This window comes from Mustela nigripes, chromosome 2 (assembly GCF_022355385.1).
Source record: "Mustela nigripes isolate SB6536 chromosome 2, MUSNIG.SB6536, whole genome shotgun sequence".
In the NCBI taxonomy this organism is placed as follows: Eukaryota; Metazoa; Chordata; class Mammalia; order Carnivora; family Mustelidae; genus Mustela; species Mustela nigripes.
Window position 1 is genome coordinate 50396572 of NC_081558.1, and position 21642 is coordinate 50418213.

Genomic DNA, 21642 nt, shown 5'->3' on the forward strand with positions numbered 1-21642 from the left:
TCAGTGGTTCTCAGACTTCAGGTGTACAATCCAAATCACTGGGGGGGGGGGGGGGGGTTGAACAGGAATGGCTGGTTCCTATACAGAGTATCTGTGTCAAGGGGCTGAACAAACAAGTTGTTAAGGTGCTGCTCAGGGACCACACCTTGAGAACCACCACAGGACCTCGATCTCAAAGAGGAAGTGTAAGATTGCCTGAGCTCAGGCACAGTACAATGACTAGAAAACTGTCAAGCCTAGTACTCATTACAGCTGCTATTAATTATTTTTATTATGGAAAAGATGGGACTTGAGCTGGTCCTTAAGGAGAGGGTGGGGGTGATGCTCTCTGAGGCTTAGAGGAGCACATGCAAAAACCCCAGTGTATATTTAGGAGAAGTCTAAGAGGCTCAGATGATTGGAAAGAGAATCTGGGTAGAAGTAGTAGATGATAAGGAAGTAGAAATAGATACATTTGGCCCAGTGCAGTGGATCACATCATAGGAGCCCTGTGACATCTAACACTCAACAATATTTATCCCTTTAAAGGTAACTCAGTACAACTTCAGAATGAGATGGGTGCTAGTATCCTTAATATAAACATTTAAGAGTTGGGAATAAATCCAGAAATGACTTGCTTCTTTGTTATTAGGGTTTTCTTCTTCTTTTTTTTTTTTTCTTAAGTGGCAGCATTTCTAGAAGATGGTCCTCAGCATGTTGATCCCAAGCCACTGTCTATCTAGTCACCTGCAGGCCTGGAGTTGGAGCCTGAGCTCCAGCTCCCTGGTCTGGTACTAAACACAAATGACCTCTTGTCCTTCACTTAGGCTTGTCCTTCACTGGAGGGAAGCCAGTGCCTTGGTGCTTTTCTGTCACAGCAGTGCCTGTGGTTCTGATTCACTTTCTCCTCTGGCCACTGCCTCTCCAGCTGCCCCTGAAGCCTGTCCATTGCCTTAAAAATCTGTACTATAGTTTATTTAGCAGAACTGGGTTGGATGGTAGAAATCTTGGGACCAAGGTGATCATGGCCTTGTCCTGCTGCCCTCAGCCCTAACCTGGGACCTCCCACTCCTACAGACATGCTGTCCCATCTGTTTGGATCCAAATGGCCTGATGCCCAGAGTCAAGGCTAGACTCGTAGGAGGCTGTCTGAGGTCTGGAGACTCCCAGTGTGGTAGGAATCATAGGATCTGGATTCCAAAGACATGAGTGTGAATTATGTCCTGAGCCGTAGCAAATCCCATCAGTTCTATGAGCATGTTTCTTTTTTTTTTTTTTTTTTCATGAGCCAAATGCAAAGTGTCTACATCCTAAGGTTGTTGGAAAAACCAAGTGAGATAAGGAATGTAAATACACTTTGTAAACTGTCAAGTGCTATACCCTTAGTGGAAAATACCATGGCAGATTAGATGAGAGCACAGCTCTGAAGTAAGACTAGCCTGGTTTCACTTCCTGGCTTCACCATTCACTAGCTATTGGATCCTGGAAAAGAGGCTTAACCTCTCTGGGCCTGCTTCCTCGTCTGAACATGAAGTCACTAAAGGTACCTCTCATCAAGCATATATATTGTGAAATCCTTGGCATATGCCCAGCACATAGGTGTACTCAGTAAATGTTAGTTACAGTCAGAATCATTAAGAAAGCTATTACATTTTTGCTTCAAGCCCAGTAGATGAGGGTAGAATGAGGAGACCTCCCCCATTCCTTATAGGATCTCCAGTCTAGACCATTCTGAATGGACAAGTTGCTTCTTCTCTCTCAGACTGTCATGCATCCTCTGTTGATTAGGAATAATGATTATACTTCACAGGGTTGTCAAGTGTCCAGGAAGGGAATGCTTAAGTAAATAAAATTGTTCCATGGATTGTTAAGCTGTACACATTTTGGAGTTTCTGGGACCATTGTTTTTTGTTCATGAAGGCAGTTCTTTTCACAACCTTCTCATAAGTTCACCGCACCCCACCCTTCAGTGCCCTCACTCTGCCTTCTCTCCTTGGTGGGGGAAAAGGGTTTGTTTTCAAGTAGCAAAGCATATTGGCTAATAATCTTTAATGACACATATGCCTGTAGAGTTTACCTGTAGAAGACGAGTTAGAGTGATTGACCTGGAAATAGAATTTATTGTCAATATTCAGAACACCCTAGCTCAGAAAGCAAACCCAAGGATGGTCAGGAGGACATGCGATGGGGTGAAGATAGAATTTCTAAAAACATAAAATCATGACTCTTGTGCAAATACAAAATAAAATTTAGTAAAGATTTTATTCAACTCATTAGTTAATGAAGTAATCAGCAAAATATTTAGACCAGTTCAAAAAAGCATTTGAGGGGGTTGTGTATTTATAGGCAATTTAATGTTAGGACAAGATTGATGGGTTAGGTATGTAACTGATGTCCAATGGGACAATAAACCATAACCTTCCAGGTTATCTACTTCAAAAGACAAAAACTCCTTGTATTCATGTCTTTGCCAGACAAAAATCTCTAAGTTAACATGTAGCTTCACAAAGTCTGGGAGTACAGCAAAATAAATATGTCTAGATAATCCTTGAGGGGATTATTGCCGCCATATGACACTCAAAGGACGTGCCACCACTTTTCTGCCTCATGTTTGGATAATTTTGGATAGTTTGGATAATGTTTTAACAACGGTAAATATTTTACTTTACGAACAACCTTTTAATCTGACTCGATGTTCACAACAGCCCTGTGGAAGCAAAAAGGGGCAGGGAAAACCCTTTTGCCGAGGAGGAAACCTAGTTACATATGGGAAGAGAACTCCCATTGTCTAACACCAAGTCCCGCACTCATTCCTAAACTCCATATTGCATTTCTTCTCTTCCCTTCTTCGTTCCTGTCCTTCCTTGTTCTTGGTGATATCTTCCTCCTGTAAGACTTCTCCTGGGGCGTCACCTGACAGAGATGCTCAGAGTGAGGTGGAGGCCCTGTTGCCCCCCAGCCCTTGTGTCCCCAGGGCTCCTGGCCTGAGCTTATAACTCCTTTTATTATTAAATCCCTCACAGGATTCAGTCCCATAACATCCCACTCTCGCAAGCCAAAGAAAATAGTCAAAACATGTTATCACCCCTCAGGAAAAATGATAGAATAGATGCTACATTCTAGGAACCCATTTTTTTTTTTAAAGTTAATGGCTCCTTTTAAGCTCTTCTGTTCTCAGCTACTATGTGTGAGCCACTGTGAGCCGCCACTGTGCCATCTTTCATCCGAGACAAAGTCCACATCAGAGAAACCTACTGTTTATAAACCAGAATCTCCTGTTTGAAACACTTTTTCTGGTTGATGTTTTCCTCTTCTCAATAAACAGGACCATCATTTTCTGAGTCCCACACAGCCGGGTCTGTCTGGCTTCTGGATGAATGACACGCAGGGGACAAATGGCTATTTATTGTGTTACGCAGTCGGCCAGGAAACTGGCTGCAAGTGTGGCCTGATAGCCCGAATCTGCTTCTTCCCTGCAAGGCCATTTATTTTTCTCTCCCAGGACTCCTGTCACCATGGAAACTGTCCCACTAGCAGGATGGAGACAAAGGCCAACTTTCTGCTTCCTGCACTTAGTCAGAGAGGCAACCCTTACACGCACGAAGCAAAGGGGACAGTAGGAAAGTGTACGAGGTGTGGAGTTAGAAAGTAGTTCCTCTGAAGTTCCCTAGAATTCTGAAACTGGAAAAAAAAAGTTTTTTTTTTTTTTTAGAATGTCTGATTCAGGGTCTGTCAGACCACTTACACAAGGCGTGCTGACAAGGAGACAAACACCCCGGGCGTAAAATGTCCCTGTCAAGCCCCTTTCCTTGCAGCCTGCAGCAACCCATTTAACCCTCCCAGTAGCTCCACAAGGCAGGTTGGTTCTTATTATCTCCATGACCCAGAAGGAGAAATGGAGACTCTCCAACTCCACTCACTTGCCCAAGTCCAGCAGGAGAAAGGAACAAATTTAGGACTAATTGTAAGAGCTGCCTGTTCTCCACCCCCGCCCCCCCGTCCTGCTCTTCACACAGGCTGGCACCCTGGGGGCTCTGAAAGCTGTTTCGCGTCCAGTGTCCACCATTTTTATTTGATCATGAAATCCTTCCTGCTTCCAGCCATCAATGACCCCTTTGCAACATCTCACAGAACGAGGATTCTGGGGAACAGGATTCCAGCAATCTCGATCCAGGCCACTTCTCTCATCTTATGGAGGAACAGCTTAGGCCAGGGGAGGAAATGAGTTGCGTCTAGCTGCACAGCTAATAAATGTCAGAGCTGGTACCACGGAGCCAGCCCCGTGCCTCCACGGCCCATGCTTTGCTCTGCCGTGTGGCCTCACACCACTGTTTCTAAGCAAACCCTGAGCCAGCAGCTCAGCACTCTGGCCAAGCATCAGGACCAAATCCCCTGATAGGATGACTGTTCGATCGGCCACTCGTTAGAACAGCAGTGCTCGCACACAGCGTGCTTTGCCACTTATGAAATGCTTCCACATAGCTCTTTTGTTTCCAGGCTTTGCTGCCTCTGGGTCTTTCTGAAATGATCCAACAATGAAGCCTTATTCATAAGTTGTATACCTTCCAAAATAACCACTGAATCACTCAAACATGAAGTGTGAAAGGATCGCTGTGTTTCAACTGGTTGAATCCAAGGTGACAAGAGGCAGAAGCAGTAAGAGGTGGAGGTTTGCAGGGCATTTGGTGCCAGGGTTTTCGAGAACAAAGTCCTCCCTGTGAAGGAAAGCCCCCCAGCTTCGGACGATGTGTGGAGGGTGAGCATCCTCTTGCTTTCCTGTGTTAACAAGAATCCAGCTCTGACCAGGCACAGATGTGAACATGCTGTCTTCCAAATCCATGCCACATGGCGTTTACTCCACAGAGTCGTGTCAGAATCTCACAGGTTGTGAGCTTGTGTCAGGACGGCGGAGTTCACGAGGGCATGCTGTAAACAGCGGCTGGCAAGTGGGAGCTGGGGAGCTAGGTGTCCTTGTGGGAAGCTCTGAGGTACAGAAGAGAAACCTTGTGAAGAATGTGTCTTCTCATGTACTTCTTCGGATCCTAACTATAGCCATGAGGACAGTCTCCCAAGTTCTACTGCTTGTTTTGTCCCCACTTTGTCCCCACTTAAGAGCAAAGAGAGTAAAGGAGCGATGCTCAGATTGCAACATCCCATGCATCGTGCCCTTTCTTGTCTTTTGCCCTCACACATTTTCTCCCTCCTCCCTTTCTGCCTGCTCGTTTTGCAGAACCCCCATCCAGAGTCACCTCCTCTAAGAAGCTTCCCCGAACTTCCTGTATAGGTTTACTCACACCCTCCTCTGTGCGCCTAAAGTCTGTGTGCAAAATAACACCAGCTACCAGTTTTTAGAACCCAGTGTGAACAGACACTGTGCAAACATTATCTTTGTAGTCATTTGACAAGTAAGGAGAATGAAGTCCCGTTGGTCCAAGGCCAGTACGGCTGTTAAGTCGCAAAGCTAGGTTTGGAATCCAGGTCTCCCAGGCTCCAAGGTCCATGCCTTTCTGCTACGCAACAGGCAGCTTCCTCTGCCTCAAACTTGCCCCTTCCAGAAGCAGGTGAAAAGTATGTGTTTCTCCCTCTCCCTCTAGTCTGTGAGTATCTCTAGGGCACAACCGAGTCCTGCCATGAATCCCAGTGTCTGACCTGTGATAAATAAATGTTTAGATGAATCAACGGTCCCTTGAATAAGCAGCTTATCCCTTTATTTTACAAGTTGCTGAGGTCTTCTTGATAAAACCGTAAAACATTCATGTAACTGTAGCAAGTCATCCCCACCCCAGCAGCTAAGTTTCTCAGCCAGCAGATTCGTACATGAACCCCCTGCTTTTCCAATTTTAATGTAATACAAATCTCCTGGAATTTCGTGAAAGTGCAGATTCTGAATCAGAAGGGCTAGGGCAGGACCTGGAGGGCTGCAATTCTGGCGAGCTTCCTGTGAAGCTGCTGATTTGAAGACCCCATTGGAGAGCCAGTTGGGTCTCAACACAGCAGTGGCAGCAGCCACTAGTGACAAAGAGTAAAGCCTGTCCCTATGCATTGTTTTCTTTCCACAGGACCACCAGACTTCAAATGCCCCCGATTTTCTGTGTTTTAGCAAAATATTTGAGTTATGCTTTGAGCCATAAACATTTGGCAGCATGAACAGTTGTTTGTGCGTGTAGCTTTGGTTTAATCACACCCTATCAATAAATCACAAATAAAGGAGGGAGAGGAGGCACTCGCTGGAAGATTCCATTCCAGTGACAAGTGGACCAGGGAAGCTGGAGAATATGGAGGAAGGAGGAGATGATCTCTCTTTAGCAGGGAGTTTCCAACAGGGCCCTGGTGGCTGGCTGGCAACAGCACCCAAAGCCCCCGCCTCGTTCCATTTTTACTGAGAAGGGCCCCACCCTTCCACACTTGCCTGCCCTATGTCCTTTTCCCGTCTGGTCTTCTCCAGTCTTGGTAAACAGTAACTGATGGCTTATTCATCTCAAGCCCTTTACAATTCCTTTACTGACATGCCAAGTCTTTTAGAGGTCAAGCAATCCCCGGCCCAAGACTTTTGGAAGGAAAACACCCTCTTTTCTGTCTCCTTTTCCAGATGTCCTTGGGCCAGCAGCAGTCAGCGAGAGGTGTGCCTTGTTTGAAATGCAAGGGGACGTGTTCAGGCTTTGAGCCACATCCATGGAGGTAATAGACTTTGTCAAGAGAGGCTCCGCCTGCCTTCATTTCTTGGCTGTCCTTTCTGGGAACCCCTGGTCATTCTTTTCTGCTGGGACTGCTTAAGATGCATGCATTTCAGGGAGGGCTGGCTCCGGAGGGAATGCTCTCCTGCTTTGCCTAATTCAGAAATGACAGAGAAGCCCTGGGGAGCCCAGATGAGAAAGGAGTTTAGTGCTTCACACACCATTTTGAGGTGGAGGCCGCAAGCTCGGCCCACCAAGGACCACACTGGGAAGATGTGGGCAGTTGTTAGTCAGTGCCTGATCCTCTCTGGATTGCTCTATCCTGGGATGAGATGCATGTGGTTGATCTCCCCAGACTATGCCATCACCCCTGTTTTGATCTCAGAGTGCCAGAAATAAAAGTCACTATGTCCATGAGACTTAAATACCAGGCTGTGGTGCACTCATGCCCAAGAGGGAGGGCCACAAGATCCAGCTGGACTGGGATCTGCCAAATTTTTCTTGTTTGTCATTGAGGACTCTGAAAACCAGAGGTAAGGCTGCTCCACTGCTCAGCTCCCGGGCGCTACTACCATCAGCATCTACATGGTTGGTGCCTGCTAGGGGTGTGCAGGGCACAGCCTGTGCGACCGTCCTGACAGCCCTGGGAGAGAGAGGCTAAACTCTGCAGGGCATAAGAGCAAAGAGGGAGGTTTTTTCTCCTCTGCCATAGGGTTTCTTTGGCCACTCAATGAGGGAGCAAAATTTGGGAGCTATCTGTCTCAAGAGTTGTTGACTTCCATCATGAGTTGGCCATTGCAAAAACGTTTGTTGAGCTGAACCAAGTCTTTTACATTTAAATGTTGAAGTAAACCTGAAAAGGTGATAGTTTCTCCTATTTTCAGGTCAGGAAACTGAGAGTGAGTGGGGAGACGCCCGTACATGGCAGAACTCAAGCTTGGGTCTTTGTGAACCCCACCCCCACGCTCTCAAACACTCGGCAGTACTGTGGGTCGTGAAAGCCTTTGAAGCACAGGGCTGTTCCCTGCCAGTCCTCAACCTCACGGGAGCTCATGTGGTCTTCTGGATGTGAGGGACCTTCAAAGTCATCCAAACTCCACTCCATCCCCCACACAGTGAACATGCTCCTCATTGGGGGAATGCCCCACATATCTATTTTAGCCCCTCGAGCTCTTTTTGGTCTTGAGGAGAGTCCGCTTCCCTATACTTTCACACCCTGGTCCTGAATCTGCCATCAGGATGTCAAAGAACAATGCTAACTCCTCATTAGCTCTCCAAAGACAGCCTGGATACCTCCTCTAGGATCCCCATTAGGAGCTAATGTTCCCTGAATGCACCCACTGACTCAGTTCAATAATGTTTTCCCGCTCAAGGATCAGTCCCTCACTGCCTGCTGTCTGGCATCTGAAAAGGTTCATTCAACATATTTTTGTCTAGTTTTCTAGCTGTTTATGGCACAAGGGCGATGCCCTGTTCTTCGGGGCTATAAGCAGGAGTGTCGGCTTTGTTTCAATCCCTACGTTCCCCACAATTCTACAAAGGATTTGAACATCAAGTAAATTTATCCTTGAGAAATGCAGATTGTAGCTTCAGATCCCAAGTAACAAGTATTGTCTTTGGTTGGAATAACTTTAGTGGGGACCTAAATTCAAGCCATACTGGAGCAAGGAGGTCCCAGAACCTTAGGGGAATCCACAAGAAAACATATTCATGCTGCAGTTCTCATACTTTCAGTAGTTTGAGAGATATTTGAATGACCCAAGTAACAGCCATCCTGCTTCAATGACCAAGTTCCTCACCTAATAATCACAAGACAAATCCATGTGCTGACTCAGCTTGAATGAACACTTCCCTCCTGTAAGCCTCACCTTTCCAATCTGAAAAATGGGAACGATGGAGCCCATGTGCTCTTGGCTCCACTTTTAGCTTTACAATGCATAGTTGCAGGCAAGCTGTCTGTAATCAAATTAGTGATCGACATGGTTAGCAGAATTAGCATGGTAATTAGTATTAGTGGCACAGATGGTAGAATTATTTGGAGAGAATGGTACAGAGTGAATGGGCAAGGGTAATCTTTCATGAAAACAGAAGGAAAGTCCTCCCTCACAGCCTGAAGCCTCCTGCTTTCCTGATGGACATGTCAGATTTCCTGGCCTTCTGAGCCATCCTCAAGAGGCTGACCTGCCCTTCAGGGCAGGGGACACACATGTCCAAGGCTCCAGGCTTTTCACAGAGAGTCCAATAAAAGTCTCTTCCTTGCAAGCAGAGTTCTTTTTTAAAAAAATAGTACCATAATCCTAATTGCTTTATTATTTTTTGTAAATTCCCACTGTCTTCAATGAATAGAAAAAACCCCAGTTTGAGGGAAGCAGGGGACATGGTATGAAAAATGGGAGACAGATCACTGGCTCTTCAAATCACCCAATTTTACATCCTTCAAGGGTCGTTCTTTGGATTCTCCCACACTCTCATTGTGGCACCCTCTCTGAGGAGGTCCTCTGTGTATACCAGCATAGGCGGCTGCCCCAGGAATTACAGTGTTAGCTCTGCCTCTTCTCCCCAGGGCAGTGGATCTTCACAGATGACTCTGCCCAAAGAGCTGGGCTTCCTATACTTTCTGAGAGGCAATCTAGAGAAAGTGGACCAGAGCTGTTTAAATTCCTAAAAGGCATGGACTAGGGACTCTGGCACTTTGATGAGCATCCAGATCACCGCTGAACAGGATTACAAGTACCCCTGCCCAGTCCCACTCCTGACCCATGGAATCTGACTAGCGGGGGCCAAGGTGGGCCATCTCCAAGTTTACCAAGCTCCCCAGGTGATTGAGATGCACAACAAAAAGTTTGAAAACTCATCAAATAGACCAAGGGTCCACTACCTTTCTGTCAAGAGCCTGTTTGAAACATTTTTGGTTTGGCAGGCCACATGGCCTCTGGCACAACTAGTCAACTTGGCCCTCATAGCGTGAAAACGTCCATAGGCAGTATGTAAATGAATGGATGTGATTATGTTCCCATAAGCCTTTTGTTCAGGATGCTGAATTTCAAATTTCATTTCATTTTCCTGTGTCAGAAGATTGTAATCTTCTTTTGAATTTTTTTCAACCATGTCACAGTGTAAAAGCTGTTCTTACTTCCTAGGCTGTACAAAAGTCAGGTATGGGCCAGATTCAGCCAATGGAATGTAGTTAGCTGATGCCTGATGTAGACCAGCTCTTTACTGTCAGATAAGAAACTCAGCCATGGACCTGTGTTGGGCTGCTGTTCAGGCTGGGGTCAGAGTCGAAGGCTCTGCCTTTTCTGCCACTGCAGGTAGCCCAGGACAGCCATTTTAATACCATCGAGTATCTTCCTGGGTGTGTCAGTGTCCCCTTCAGTCTGGATGCCTGAAAGAGGGGAGTGGGGCTAAGAAGTGTCTTCCTCATCTGTAGAACCCCAGTGACAGTGCCTGGCAACATGATAGTATGAAGAAAAGGAGAAAGAAGAATATCTCATATCCATCAGCATTTTCCATTTCAAACTGTTTTGCATTTGCTCTATCTCTAATAGCATCCTGAGAGTCTCATTAATCATAAAAGCAAATGGTAGCTTCCCCACCCAGCTCCATGCATGGAAGGCACTGGGGCCCAGAGGATCTCATAGGACACCAGACTTTTCCTCACTTCTTTCCTCTTCCTCCTTCCACTTCCTCCTCTGCTGCTGTCACTCCCCACATATAAACCAGTGGTGCTATCCCCTACCTTCGAGAAAGCCTCCTTCATGCCTGGCTCGTAAAAGGGAGAGGCAAGAGAATGTTTATTATGAATAGGATGCCCCAATTCTGTAAAATGAACAACCCCTTCTTATGAAAACAAAAGACTTTGGTTTTGCCCTGAATCATCTTCAGGGTCATATTCTGTTTTAGAGTCCTGGAATTATCCTTGTGATCATGGATTTTACCATTTCTCAAATTGTAGCCCACTGAATGTGAATTTGGACCGCAGGCTTCTCTTCAAAAAACATTGGAAGGGCTGCATTCTCCCTGCCTTAAAGTCACGCAGTACATCAGTGCATTAAAAATAAGACATGTGTTTAACCTTCTGTAACCCACTGTCTCCCACACTTATCACCCTGAGCCTTTTTCCATGTGCCCCATACCTCCACGCTGGGGAAACTGGTCCAGACCAGCAGGACCACCCCAAAACCTATGTGGCCCTCACAGGGGGCAAACTTACCGTGTTACAGAGTCCATCTGATTTTCTCTCCCTCTCCCACCCCAGCTATAGGTTCCTGGAAGGGTGCAGTGGGGCCGCCCTCATTTTATATTAGACAAGGCTTTCTCAACCTTAGCACTACTGACATTTTGGACAGGATAATGCTTTGCTGTGGAGGGGGGCTGTCCTCTGCATTACAGGATGTTTAGCCACACCCCAGGCCTCTACCCTATAGAAGCCAGTAGCACCCCCTGGTGGCAATGACAATCAAAAGTGTCTTCAGACATTGCTACATGGCTGGGGGTGGGGGGTGACCTTACTTTAGAACTGCTGGTGGAAGGGGTGCCTGGGGTGGCTCAGACGGTTCAGTGAGTTAACTGTCAGCCACTCGGGTCATGATCCCAGTGTCCTGAGATAGAGATCTGCATGGGTCTCCCTGCTAAGTGGGGAGCCTGCTTCTCCCTCTGCCTCTGCCTGCTGCTTCCCCTACTTGTGCTCTCTCTCTCACTCTCTGTCAAATGTCGAAATAAAAAAATCTTAAAAAAATAAATAAATAAAGTCCTGATGGGGGAAAAAGGAGGATTCCTACAGGATGCCTGACTGTGAGGGGCTCATGCTACTGCAGCGACCTCTCTCTCGGGCCTGCCTCATCCCTGTTGCAGGTCTTGACAATGTTCACTTTGCTTAACAAGTTCTTAAACCTCATGCGTGAGAGCAACTGAGATACAGCGCACCTCAGGTGTCAGGCCTGAAAGGGAGGGAAGCGGTTTTCCACTACACTGGAACAGTCCGGATTTCGAAACCTTAACAGCATGGCACAAAGCAGCCAGATGTTTTAGTTTTTAATTGTCAGACTGAAGCATGATGCTTTCAAGGGAACTTGATGCTTCCCCAGGATGCATTTCTTTCTCTCAGTCTCACCACAGAGCATGGCCAGTGAGCATCAGTCTCTTTAGCCCAAGCAGTTTTCTGAGCTTATTCCCTTCCTCCTGGGTCCTATCCACCTGTTCCTTGAAGAAAACTTCTAGTTGTATTCTAAATTCAGTATGAATGCTAAATTGCTGAAAATTGCTGAAACTCCGAACTCACGAGTCTTGGGAGACAATTTCAATAATTCCTTAGAGCAGAGGTCAGCAAATTTTTTTTATAAAGGACCAGATCGTGGATATTTTAGGCTCTGTGGTCCACACAGTCTCTGTTGCAATTATTCAAGTATGCCATTGTAGCCCAACTGCATCCACAGATAATATGTAAATGAATGATCATGGCTGTGTTCCAGTAAAACTTTATTTATACAAGCAGGTGGTGGGCCGGGTTCAGCCCACCAGTCATAAAGACTCCTGCTTTCTAGCATCTCTAATGAATGAACCAGCCTTTGCTGTTCTTTTTAACCAGCAAAAGTCACATCCCACATTCCCCACAGATAGACTGATGGTCTCCCAAATGCAGTTCCCAATCCCAAAGGCCTTTTGGTCTCTGGTTTCCATTTGTCTGCTGCCAAGTTACTAAAGTTGAACCCTGAAACTGCTTTCAAAAAGGCAGATGCTATCAGCAGGAGACTCTGCTCTTCTTCTCTGGAGGTAGATCTCACGTGTCCCAATTAACCTCTCACCCCAGGAAAATATGCAAATCGTGCAAATGCAGCCACGAGGACCACTGCTTCAACTCTGAGCTGGAAGATGATCGGAAAATTGGCCGCTTGCTGATGGACTCCAAGTATTCCACCCTCACGGCCCGGGTGAAAGGCGGAGATGGCATCCGGATTTACAAGAGGAATCGGATGATCATGACCAATCCCATTGCCACTGGGAAAGATCCCACCTTTGACACCATCACCTATGAGTGGGCCCCCCCTGGAGTCACCCAGAAACTGGTAAGGCAACCTCCTCCAACCAAGAGGTTGTTTTCCTATCTTTGTAAATGTTAGTCATGCGTGAATGTCAAAGACAAGGTAAGAAGAGGGCAAGATTATAGAAATGATAGGAATAGCTCTGGTTCTATACCTGTTCCAGTCTTGTTACGTGATCTTGAGCTGAAAACTGCCTGGGCCTCGGTTTTCCTCATCCATGAAATGGATAGAAGTGTCTCTATGAATTCTACGGGTCCTTCCAGCTCTAGTCCAGGGTCGTTCATGGTTCTGTTTGGGCTCCCCACTTCTGAACAAAGGATGGTTTATCATTACAAACCCTCAGAGTTCTTGTCTTCATGTGTGAGATGTTCATTTTCCCTCAAAGTAGCCTGGGATGTATCTATTGCAGGCCTGTAGGGGAGCACAGAAACAGTCCTCTCCCCTCTCTAACAGCAGAGGCCTCTTGGGCTTGGAAGGGAGAACCAAGCTAGCTTTACACAACCCTGGGGCAGAGGCACTCAGAGAAGGACGAGGTCACAACCTAGCTGCCCACTACCAAAACCCCTAACAAGTCCCCATGCACAGGCCTCAGTGCAGACCATTAAATCAAAAGCTCAAGATCACTGGCACAGAATCACCAGACATGGGCATTTAACTCCCCAGGTAATCCTAGATACAGCCACATTCAGGGCCCTGAAGACCAGAGCAGTTCCCCTCAAATTTCAGCAGGCATATACCTCACCTGGACAGCTTGCGGAAACACATCTCGTAAGCTTGGGGCTGGTGCTGAGACTGCACTCCTCACACACTCCCAGGTGATGCCAATCCTACCCGCCCCCAGACCACACCTGGAATGGCAGGGGCCTCCGTGATTTCCTCGGGCTAAAAATGTCCTATAGGGGGCGCCTGGGTGGCTCAGTGGGTTAAAGCCTCTGTCTTCGGCTCAGGTCGTGCTCCCAGAGTCCTGGGATAGAGCTCTGCATGGAGCTCTCTGCTCCACAGGGAGCCTGCTTCCTCCCCTCTCTCTCTGCCTGCCTCTCTGCCTACTTGTGATCTCTCTCTCTCTCTCTGTCAAATAAATAAAATCTTTTAAAAAAAATTTTTTTTGAAAAAAAAAAAAGTCCTATAGTTTTAGAGATGCATTTAATTCAATCTCTTCTGGGGAAGAAAGGAGAGGCTTCAGAGTCATACATGGTCATACCCCACAAGCTCCTCCTATAGCTCCAGCTATGATCCCCCACTCATTACCTAACAATGCCCTGACCTTCCTCTTTCCTGCTCTGGATCTCTCTGGGCTTTTGCCCTCCTCAGGGACTTTGCACTTGCTGTTCCCTCTACTTGAAATGTCCTTTCCTTGCTCTTTGCATGGCTGAGTCTTCCTGACAGTCATGTCCCAGACAGGCCTTCCCTAACCACCCAATCTACAGCAGATGCCACTTACCCTCCAGCTACATTTTGTTCCTTCCAGTTCTCCAATGTTTCTTTAGAAGCTTTGATTATAAGCGGTAGTTGTCTAATGTGCGTCTTTGCTTAGTTACCACCTCTCTCACTGGAGTGAAGCAAGGCCCACAGGGGCAGACACCATGTCCGTCCCATGTACCAGGCTATCCAGCACTGTGCACCATGCAGGACACATACTAGGTCTGATGAGTATGTGTGCTTTGTCACCCTCCTGGCCACATGCACTCCATGGACCGAAACTGCCACAAAATCCTGTGACTGGTCCACAGCGAGAGATACAGAAATTGAGAAGAAATGTTGGGGCAATTTAGTAGCAGTTGACATCCAAGCATGTGATCAGAGACCTCCTCTCACTGAACAGAATTCCACTGTGGTCAGACGCACGTGGAAATCTCATGTGGCATGAGCTACATTCTCATCTCATGTGGTGAGCCCACAAATCATTCTGCAATAGGTGGAAAAATCAAAGAGAAAAAGCTGATCCTTCACCATAGAGAGTCTGAGCAGTGCAGTTCTAAGCTGTGGCTTAAGTGGGGGAAAGGAGGGAGGAACCCCTTCTAGATCAAGTGAAGACTGGCAAGATGCTTTTCTGGAAGCTCTACTTTCTGAAGACATATTTAAAAGAGTATGTCAGCATTTGTGAGCTCAGCCCCCCTGTGAAGTAGGAATTACTTTACGTGTAAGGAAACACAGCATGGTTAACGGGCCTTAGCCGGCTGGAGGGGCTAGACAGGGGCACATCCGGGCCGTGGAGGATGGCGTCCAACAACAGCAGTCAGTACTGGGACATGCCGGGCGGCTGGGAACGCGGGTCTTCCTCCAGCGCCCAGGCCTGGGTAAGCCATCAAGCAGGCCTCCAAGATGTCAGTGGAAACTAAAGCAAGCAGCTCGTAAAAGAGCTGGCTGTGGGCGTCAGGAACTGGCTGGTGAAAACCCCGAACGCTTCGGCCCCAGACGAATCAGAGGAAGGCATCGTCAGGCTGTGATTAATGCTGGCTCATAAAACCACATGGTATAAAGAGCCCTCTGTCTGCCCCGCATCTGGCCTGCCTGAGCAAGTTGCCTTTCTGAGATTGGACAGTTCTCCCTTCCCATTCACCCTCCGGATGGTTTTATGTTTGTTTGTTTTTTTAATATCCAAGTGATTGGGACTGATTGTATTTTGGAAATGGGACTGGATCTTGATGTCATCCCTCCCAACCAGAATAAAAAATGGAGAAACTCTTAAGCCTTTAAAGACTAATCACAATAAACCTAATGGTTAATATTTACTGAGTACTTACGTGTGCCAGGCACTATGCTAAGAGCTGTACATGCACGGTCTCACCTAATTTTCCAACACTGTTAGGGACGTACTGTGACTACACTTATCCACAGAGGGGGAAGCTGAGACTTGGAGAAGTGACACAACTAGCCAGCTGTCCCATAGCTGGCTTAAATGGCAGAGCCAGGCCTTGGACTCGGGCCTCCCTGACTCCAAAGCTTAGGCTCTTCCCTACCAAGCCAGGCCAGGAGAACAAGACAGGTAGGAGAGGCAGAAAGAAGCAGGTATTTTGGACTAGCACTTTCAAGAGAAGGCTTCTTAGAATGGGGAGAGACTTGAGCAAATCTTTGAAGGCTAGCCAAGATTTAGAAAGAGGCAAGTAGGAAAAGATGAAGGGAACCAGCATCCATTGAGCATTGTAGATAGATAGATGGATATGGATATGGATATGGATATAGACAAACAGATATATCAATACCTCACCACTCCCTATGTGGATAATAACCCCATTTTACAGGAGAGCAAACAGAGGCTTTTGAGGAGGCTCTGCAGGTGTGGCACCCATACCTCCTCCTCTACTCCCATAATGGCAAATGTTGCTGGTCAGTCAGGGCACTGTCTCCCACGGAGCCCTCACTGGACCTCAGAATCCTCCTCGACACAGCCCTCCCAGTAGCTACTACTGACTAGGATTGACATGTACCATGAAGCCCATTGACTGTCCCTGCCTGACAGCTGGAGAAGCAGAAAGAACAGGCAGGATCGGGTCTTCCAATTCCAGAGTCCATGTGCCTTCCACTGCCCAACCCTGGGAATAAAGCACCTTTCTTTTCCACTTTTCTCTCTGCCCTTTGATTCCTCTCCTGATAAAGCCCAGTTCTGGGAACCTCTTCACCCAGGATGTCCCAGCCAGACAGCAAAGCACCAAATGACTCAGAAAGACCCTCGTGAAAAACCTGAAACCTAAACCAACCTTTCCAGCTGCCCCGAGAAAAGGCCTCTTGCTAAAGGTTTTGGGAACATGACCTTAATCAGCTTCCTGGAGAGATTCCGGAGAGATTCCCTTACAAGCTCTGAGCGGCACAGGCAGCTGACTCTGACCCAGTCGTCTGTCCCCATTGTCCCCTCCCCAAGCCCATGCCAAGCGATGTGGTTGTCTGAATGGCATGTCGCGGCGGACTCTAATACCCTCCCCAGGGTCAGCGAGCAGAGTCTGCCGCAGGTGTGTGATCGGCTGCTTGGGCCAGCCACGCAAGGCCAGCCATCACGGAACACACGGTGCTGGCAGCCGGATGCTGCAGTGCCCAGCTAGGGCTTTGAGCTGTGATGGGAACCCTGGATTCCTGGGGAAGGAACATCCCTGTCTCCAGGGTCCTGGCCAGGAATCCTCCAGCTCTGCAGGCCACAAACACCTGTAGCCAGGACAGAGCCAAGGAAGGACACAGAACATGGGGATGGACAAGCAGGTGGCCTGCACCTGCAGAAGGCCCCCCGCTGCAGGATTTCTATGCAGTGTTTATTGCAAGGCTAAGCAGGGAGGGACACCTGCTGTGAAGGAGGAGTCACAGACCTATCCAGGGACAGGGGATCGTGGCCCTAGGAGGCTTACACAGCCTTCACACCGTCAATGACGACCACAGGAAACTCCCCTAGAGATTGGGGGAAATGGTTTTCTCTTGGCAAATTGTTCGTCTTGTAGAGAAGTTGTAGACAATGGTGGAGACCCAGGCTGCTGAGTGCCGAGCTGTCTCTACCGCAGAGGAGTCATGGGAATGTCGGGAGGTCCCTTCTCTGGGCCTCAGGGTTTTGAGGGGTAGTATTAGTTCCTTCCTCCTAGGGGTTCTGTGAGAACTAAATGGGTAAGCATGGGTCAGGCACCTGGAAGGGTGCCCAGATCACAGGAAGCAGGAGTAGGTAGCTACTCCCACCATGCCTTCAGCCACTCAACCTGGGGTGTCGGCAGCCTTCGTGGGAGAAGAGGTTTTGCTCCCACGAGCTCCGTCAGGCATACACTGGAACTGCTTGAACACTTGGAATGAAGGAGATGTTGGCCGAGTCTCGGTGCCCATTCTGGCACAGTGAGCAATGCTCTTATTTCTACATCTCCAAAATCCTGCCATAGATTCTGGGCCACAGGCAAGATCAGAAGGACTGGGATAGGTACCTTCCCCCGACGGCAGTCCCTAACCTGTCTCCCCAGGGCCCTGTGCCCTGCCCCAGCCTGTAACCTGCTACTCCGCTGCTCTCCCTCTCCTCTGATGGTCACATCCTATCCTGCCACCCACTGTCCCCGGAGAGGTCCCCAATCCTCAGAGGACCCGTTTCACACTCACCCAGGAGGAGCTGAAAAAGTGCTCACTTCTCAGCCACTTACATACTCCTGAGTCAGAGTCACAAGGCCATCCAGGGATTCATGTGCACCCCAAAGTGTGATTTTAGATTCTTCACACCCACCTACTTGGCATGTTCATGCTGGAAGCCCCTGCAATTTCATACTGACCCAGAGAAAAACCGCATCCCCCCTTTCTTCCCCAGAGTCAGGAGTCAGCCCTTCCCAGACACGCAGTCAGCTGTGTGGCCCGCAATGCTTCTTGTTCTTCCATGTGTGGGGATTCAGGGCATTTACCTCTTGGGCCAACCAGAATCCATGGGCTCCTTGAGCCACTTTCCTGACCTGTAGACTCAGGTTGGTGCTACCACGCCTCTCTCCTAGTAGAGGTAAGGACTGAGTGAGGTCACCACAGACTTCTCATGGGGGTTAGGACCCTGAAGATCATGCAGTCTACCCCCCAAACTTTGCAGATAATGAAACTGAGGCCCAGGAAGCTGAGTGCTTGCTTAGTCTTACACAGAGAACAGCAGTTGGCCAGGAGCTAGAGCCTTTGGTAGACTTTGTCCACCACCCAGGCCAGGTCCTATATCCAGCAAAGCACCTTGGAAGGTTCTGGGGACTATGCAGATGAAGGGATGGTATCAGGGTGTGCTGTGAGCCCACAGAGCCAGAAGAAGTCTCAGCCACATGTTCCAGGATCTAGGACGTCACCCCCTAGGGGGCTTCCACAGCCGCTCACATCGTGAGTCCCACAGGAACATGGGTCACCTGCCTCTCCCTTCTCCAAAACTGCTCTCATCTGAAATTCATTGATTCTGAAACTCAGCAAACCAGGCTCTGGACTAGTACACCCCTCCCTCAGCTTCCTCATCCCTACTCCCTAACATCGGGCCACAACGTGGGTTGTCGTTATGAACTGCTGCATGATTTTCCGTGTTGATTAACACAATTCAGTTCCAAAATGAGTCCGGCCCCAAGTGATGTGACATGGGGGCAGGCAGGTTCCAAGAGGGTAAATATGGCAACGGCCACCTGGGCAGCGGGAATCAGGCAACCTGGTGGGTGTGTCAGGGGCAAGCCCAGAGGCCGAGAACAGTTGTCAAGGATAAACAGTTTGCCTTTCACACTTTCTCATGCTGTCTGGCCTTGACCTTTATCTCCCCCAAAATCTTCCCATCCCTGGCACCCACCCAAGTACAAAATTATGTTCATTTTTTTTTTAAAAAAAAGCCAAATTGGACAGTTATCTATGAACATATTAATATCCAGATGGTTACCCATCATACTGATGTGGAAATATTACTATCTTGAGATTTTGTCAGTTCATTCTATTAGAAGGTGCTATTGCCTATTTTTAAATTAATAAACCATGAAATACCTTATGCCTCTAATGATTTAATTATACTTTTCTGAGAAAAGCAATTTTAAAGTAGATCGACTTTTTTAATTAGGAGCATTGCCATGAGGTAAATGAAGTAAAAATGTTCAGTGTTGAAGGAAACCAAACCTGCATCACCATGCCAAAAAAATCTAAAATGAATACTGACTTAAAGTACACCATTCTCACCCAGAATGTGAATGTGTGACAATGCAGGCAGAGTGGAACTTATTCAGGCCTCTCTTGGGTGTTGCCAGATTCCCAGCATTTCTACCTGGACTGCCCTCCGGTTCTGCAGAAAACCCAAAGAAGCTGGAAACTTTGCCAGTTCCAGATCTCTGCATGGGCGTGTGCCAATCACAGTTGCTTTATCTCTTCCCCACTAGGGCCTGCAGTACATGGAGCTCATCCCGAAGGAGAAGCAGCCGGTGACGGGCACCGAGGGCGCCTACTACCGCCGCCGCCAGCTCATGCACCAGCTCCCCATCTACGACCAGGACCCCTCTCGCTGCCGTGGACTTCTGGAGAACGAGGTCAAAGTGATGGAAGACTTTGTCAAGCAATACAAGAGCGAGGCACTGGGCGTGGGAGAGGTGGCCCTCCCTGGGCAAGGGGGCTTGCCCAAGGAGGAGGGGAAGCAGCAGGAAAAGCCAGAGGGCCCGGAGACCACCGCCCCAACCACCAACGGCAGCATCGGTGACCCGTCCAAAGAATACGTAAGTCTCTCCCCTGCCTCCTGGTGTGGCTGAAACTACCAGTCCCCAGGGCTTGTGCAGTCATGGCCCCAACTCCAGGCTTTTCCCCCTCGTTCATGCCATCGTTCATGTGTTCATCCCGCCAGCAGCTTATGAGGTGCTCATTTACTCAGGCCACGCACTGTCCTGCGGAAAATAACACGATCCTCTTGCTTGGGAGGCTCAGCGTCCAGGGAAGGTCACAGACAACCAAACTGTCACAGAAAGGGCATCTAACCTTGGTTGGGGTGAGGGTCAGCTTGGAGGAGGAGCTGAGGTCCTGCCTGGCTTGGGAAGAATAACCAGGATGCATCCAAGTCTTCAGGCCTGGCAGGGAAGGCCTGTGCCACCTTCGAGAGGTGAGCGTATACAAAAGGCCTGAGTTCCAGAGAGCGAAGTGGAGCCGGAGGGCTGAACTGAGTCCCGTGTGTCTGAAAGCATGGTGCGCTGGGGATGTCGGGACACGAAGCTGGCATGGTCAGCAGGGGCATGCTTCCCGAAGCAGCAAGCCATGCATTCGTCACTCATGTATCGACTAGCCTGTCCTGTCCACCAAGCCCCAGGAAATCAAACAGGCAGAGGTCACTGTCCTCCCATTGGAGAATAGCAGGGATGTGGGACATCCCTCTGAGGGCCACAGGGAGCCATGGCAGGCTGTCGGTGGGAGGCGTCACAGGATCTGAGCTGTGCTTTGGAAAGCATCCGTGAGGAGTGTGTGGAAGATACGCTGTAAGGGAGTGAGCTCCTGGGGGCTGGTTGAGAAAAAATGAAGAAGCCGTCTGGGAGGCGAAAGCCTCATGGATTGGTTTGTCTGATCTGTCCCACAGGAGGTGAAAGGACTAGCTTGATGCAGGTGCCACCAAGGACTGATGTCTGCTCTTTCCTGGTCTCTGACCCCCTTCTACCTTTTGTCCTCTGCCCCTTTCAGCCAACTGGCCTCAACCGCCTTTGTATGGGATTTGTAGATCAATGTCCCAATACAGGGAGCTCTCAAGCCAATTACCTGTCCTGCTGGTAACAGCTGGCAGTCACCTGTGTGACCCAGACATCCCAGGGAAATGGCAGCCCCGATGATGCTGTCTCTACACTCAGAGAGAGCCAGGCTCCTTCTCCCCTGCTGTGACTCAGACTTATCATCCAAAACCTGCATCCCGCATGTCCAACCCCCTTGTGTTGGCACATTCATTTGGGATTGCCATCCAGTGAACTGGGGCTTCACACTGTTAATCTGAGAACTTTTTTCTTTTTGTGAAAGATTTTATTTATTTATGTGTGAGAGAGAGCACAAGCAGGAGGGCAGGGCAGAGGGAGAGACAGAAGCAGACTCCCCACGGAGCAGGGAGCCCGATGTGGGACTCAATCCTGGGATCCCGAGATCACGATCTCAGTTAGATGCTTAACCAACTGAGCTACCCAGGTGCCCCTAATCTGAGAACTTTAAGACAAAAGAAAAAACCTATTTTCCCTACCACAAATTTGGAAAGGGCGTCGGAAAAAACCTATTGCTCAGGAAGGACACATGTCCCAGCAACTTAAAAAAAATTTAGATCCCGTTACCATGTTTCATAAACGATTCTTCTCTCCATCCAGCCCTCTATCCAAATAGTCATCTGTCCTTAAAGCGTAAATACTGCCTAATTCCAGCTTGGAAGGTGATCTCTTTAAGTCATTGTGACATTTCCCAATTGCCATTCCCAGGAGAGATATGCTGATCTGAGAACATATTTTACCCCTGACTCAGCCCCACATATTTGCACAGCATGGAAGTGGGGCAAAGGT

General features: G+C 48.3%; 1 protein-coding gene across 2 annotated transcripts in view; it reads left to right on the forward strand.

Annotated features, from left to right (window-relative positions):
- The window catches only part of LMCD1 (LIM and cysteine rich domains 1), a 58385-nt gene that overhangs the window by 22487 nt on the left and 14256 nt on the right, over positions 1-21642 (forward strand). Inside the window, exons 2-4 of one of the 2 annotated variants that reach the window (XM_059390209.1) lie at positions 6569-6657; positions 12463-12718; positions 19516-19845. In XM_059390209.1, the coding sequence (XP_059246192.1) occupies positions 6569-6657; positions 12463-12718; positions 19516-19845 (675 nt within the window). The remainder of the gene's footprint in view (positions 1-6568; positions 6658-12462; positions 12719-19515; positions 19846-21642) is intronic. The other variant, XM_059390211.1, reaches the window with a different exon arrangement.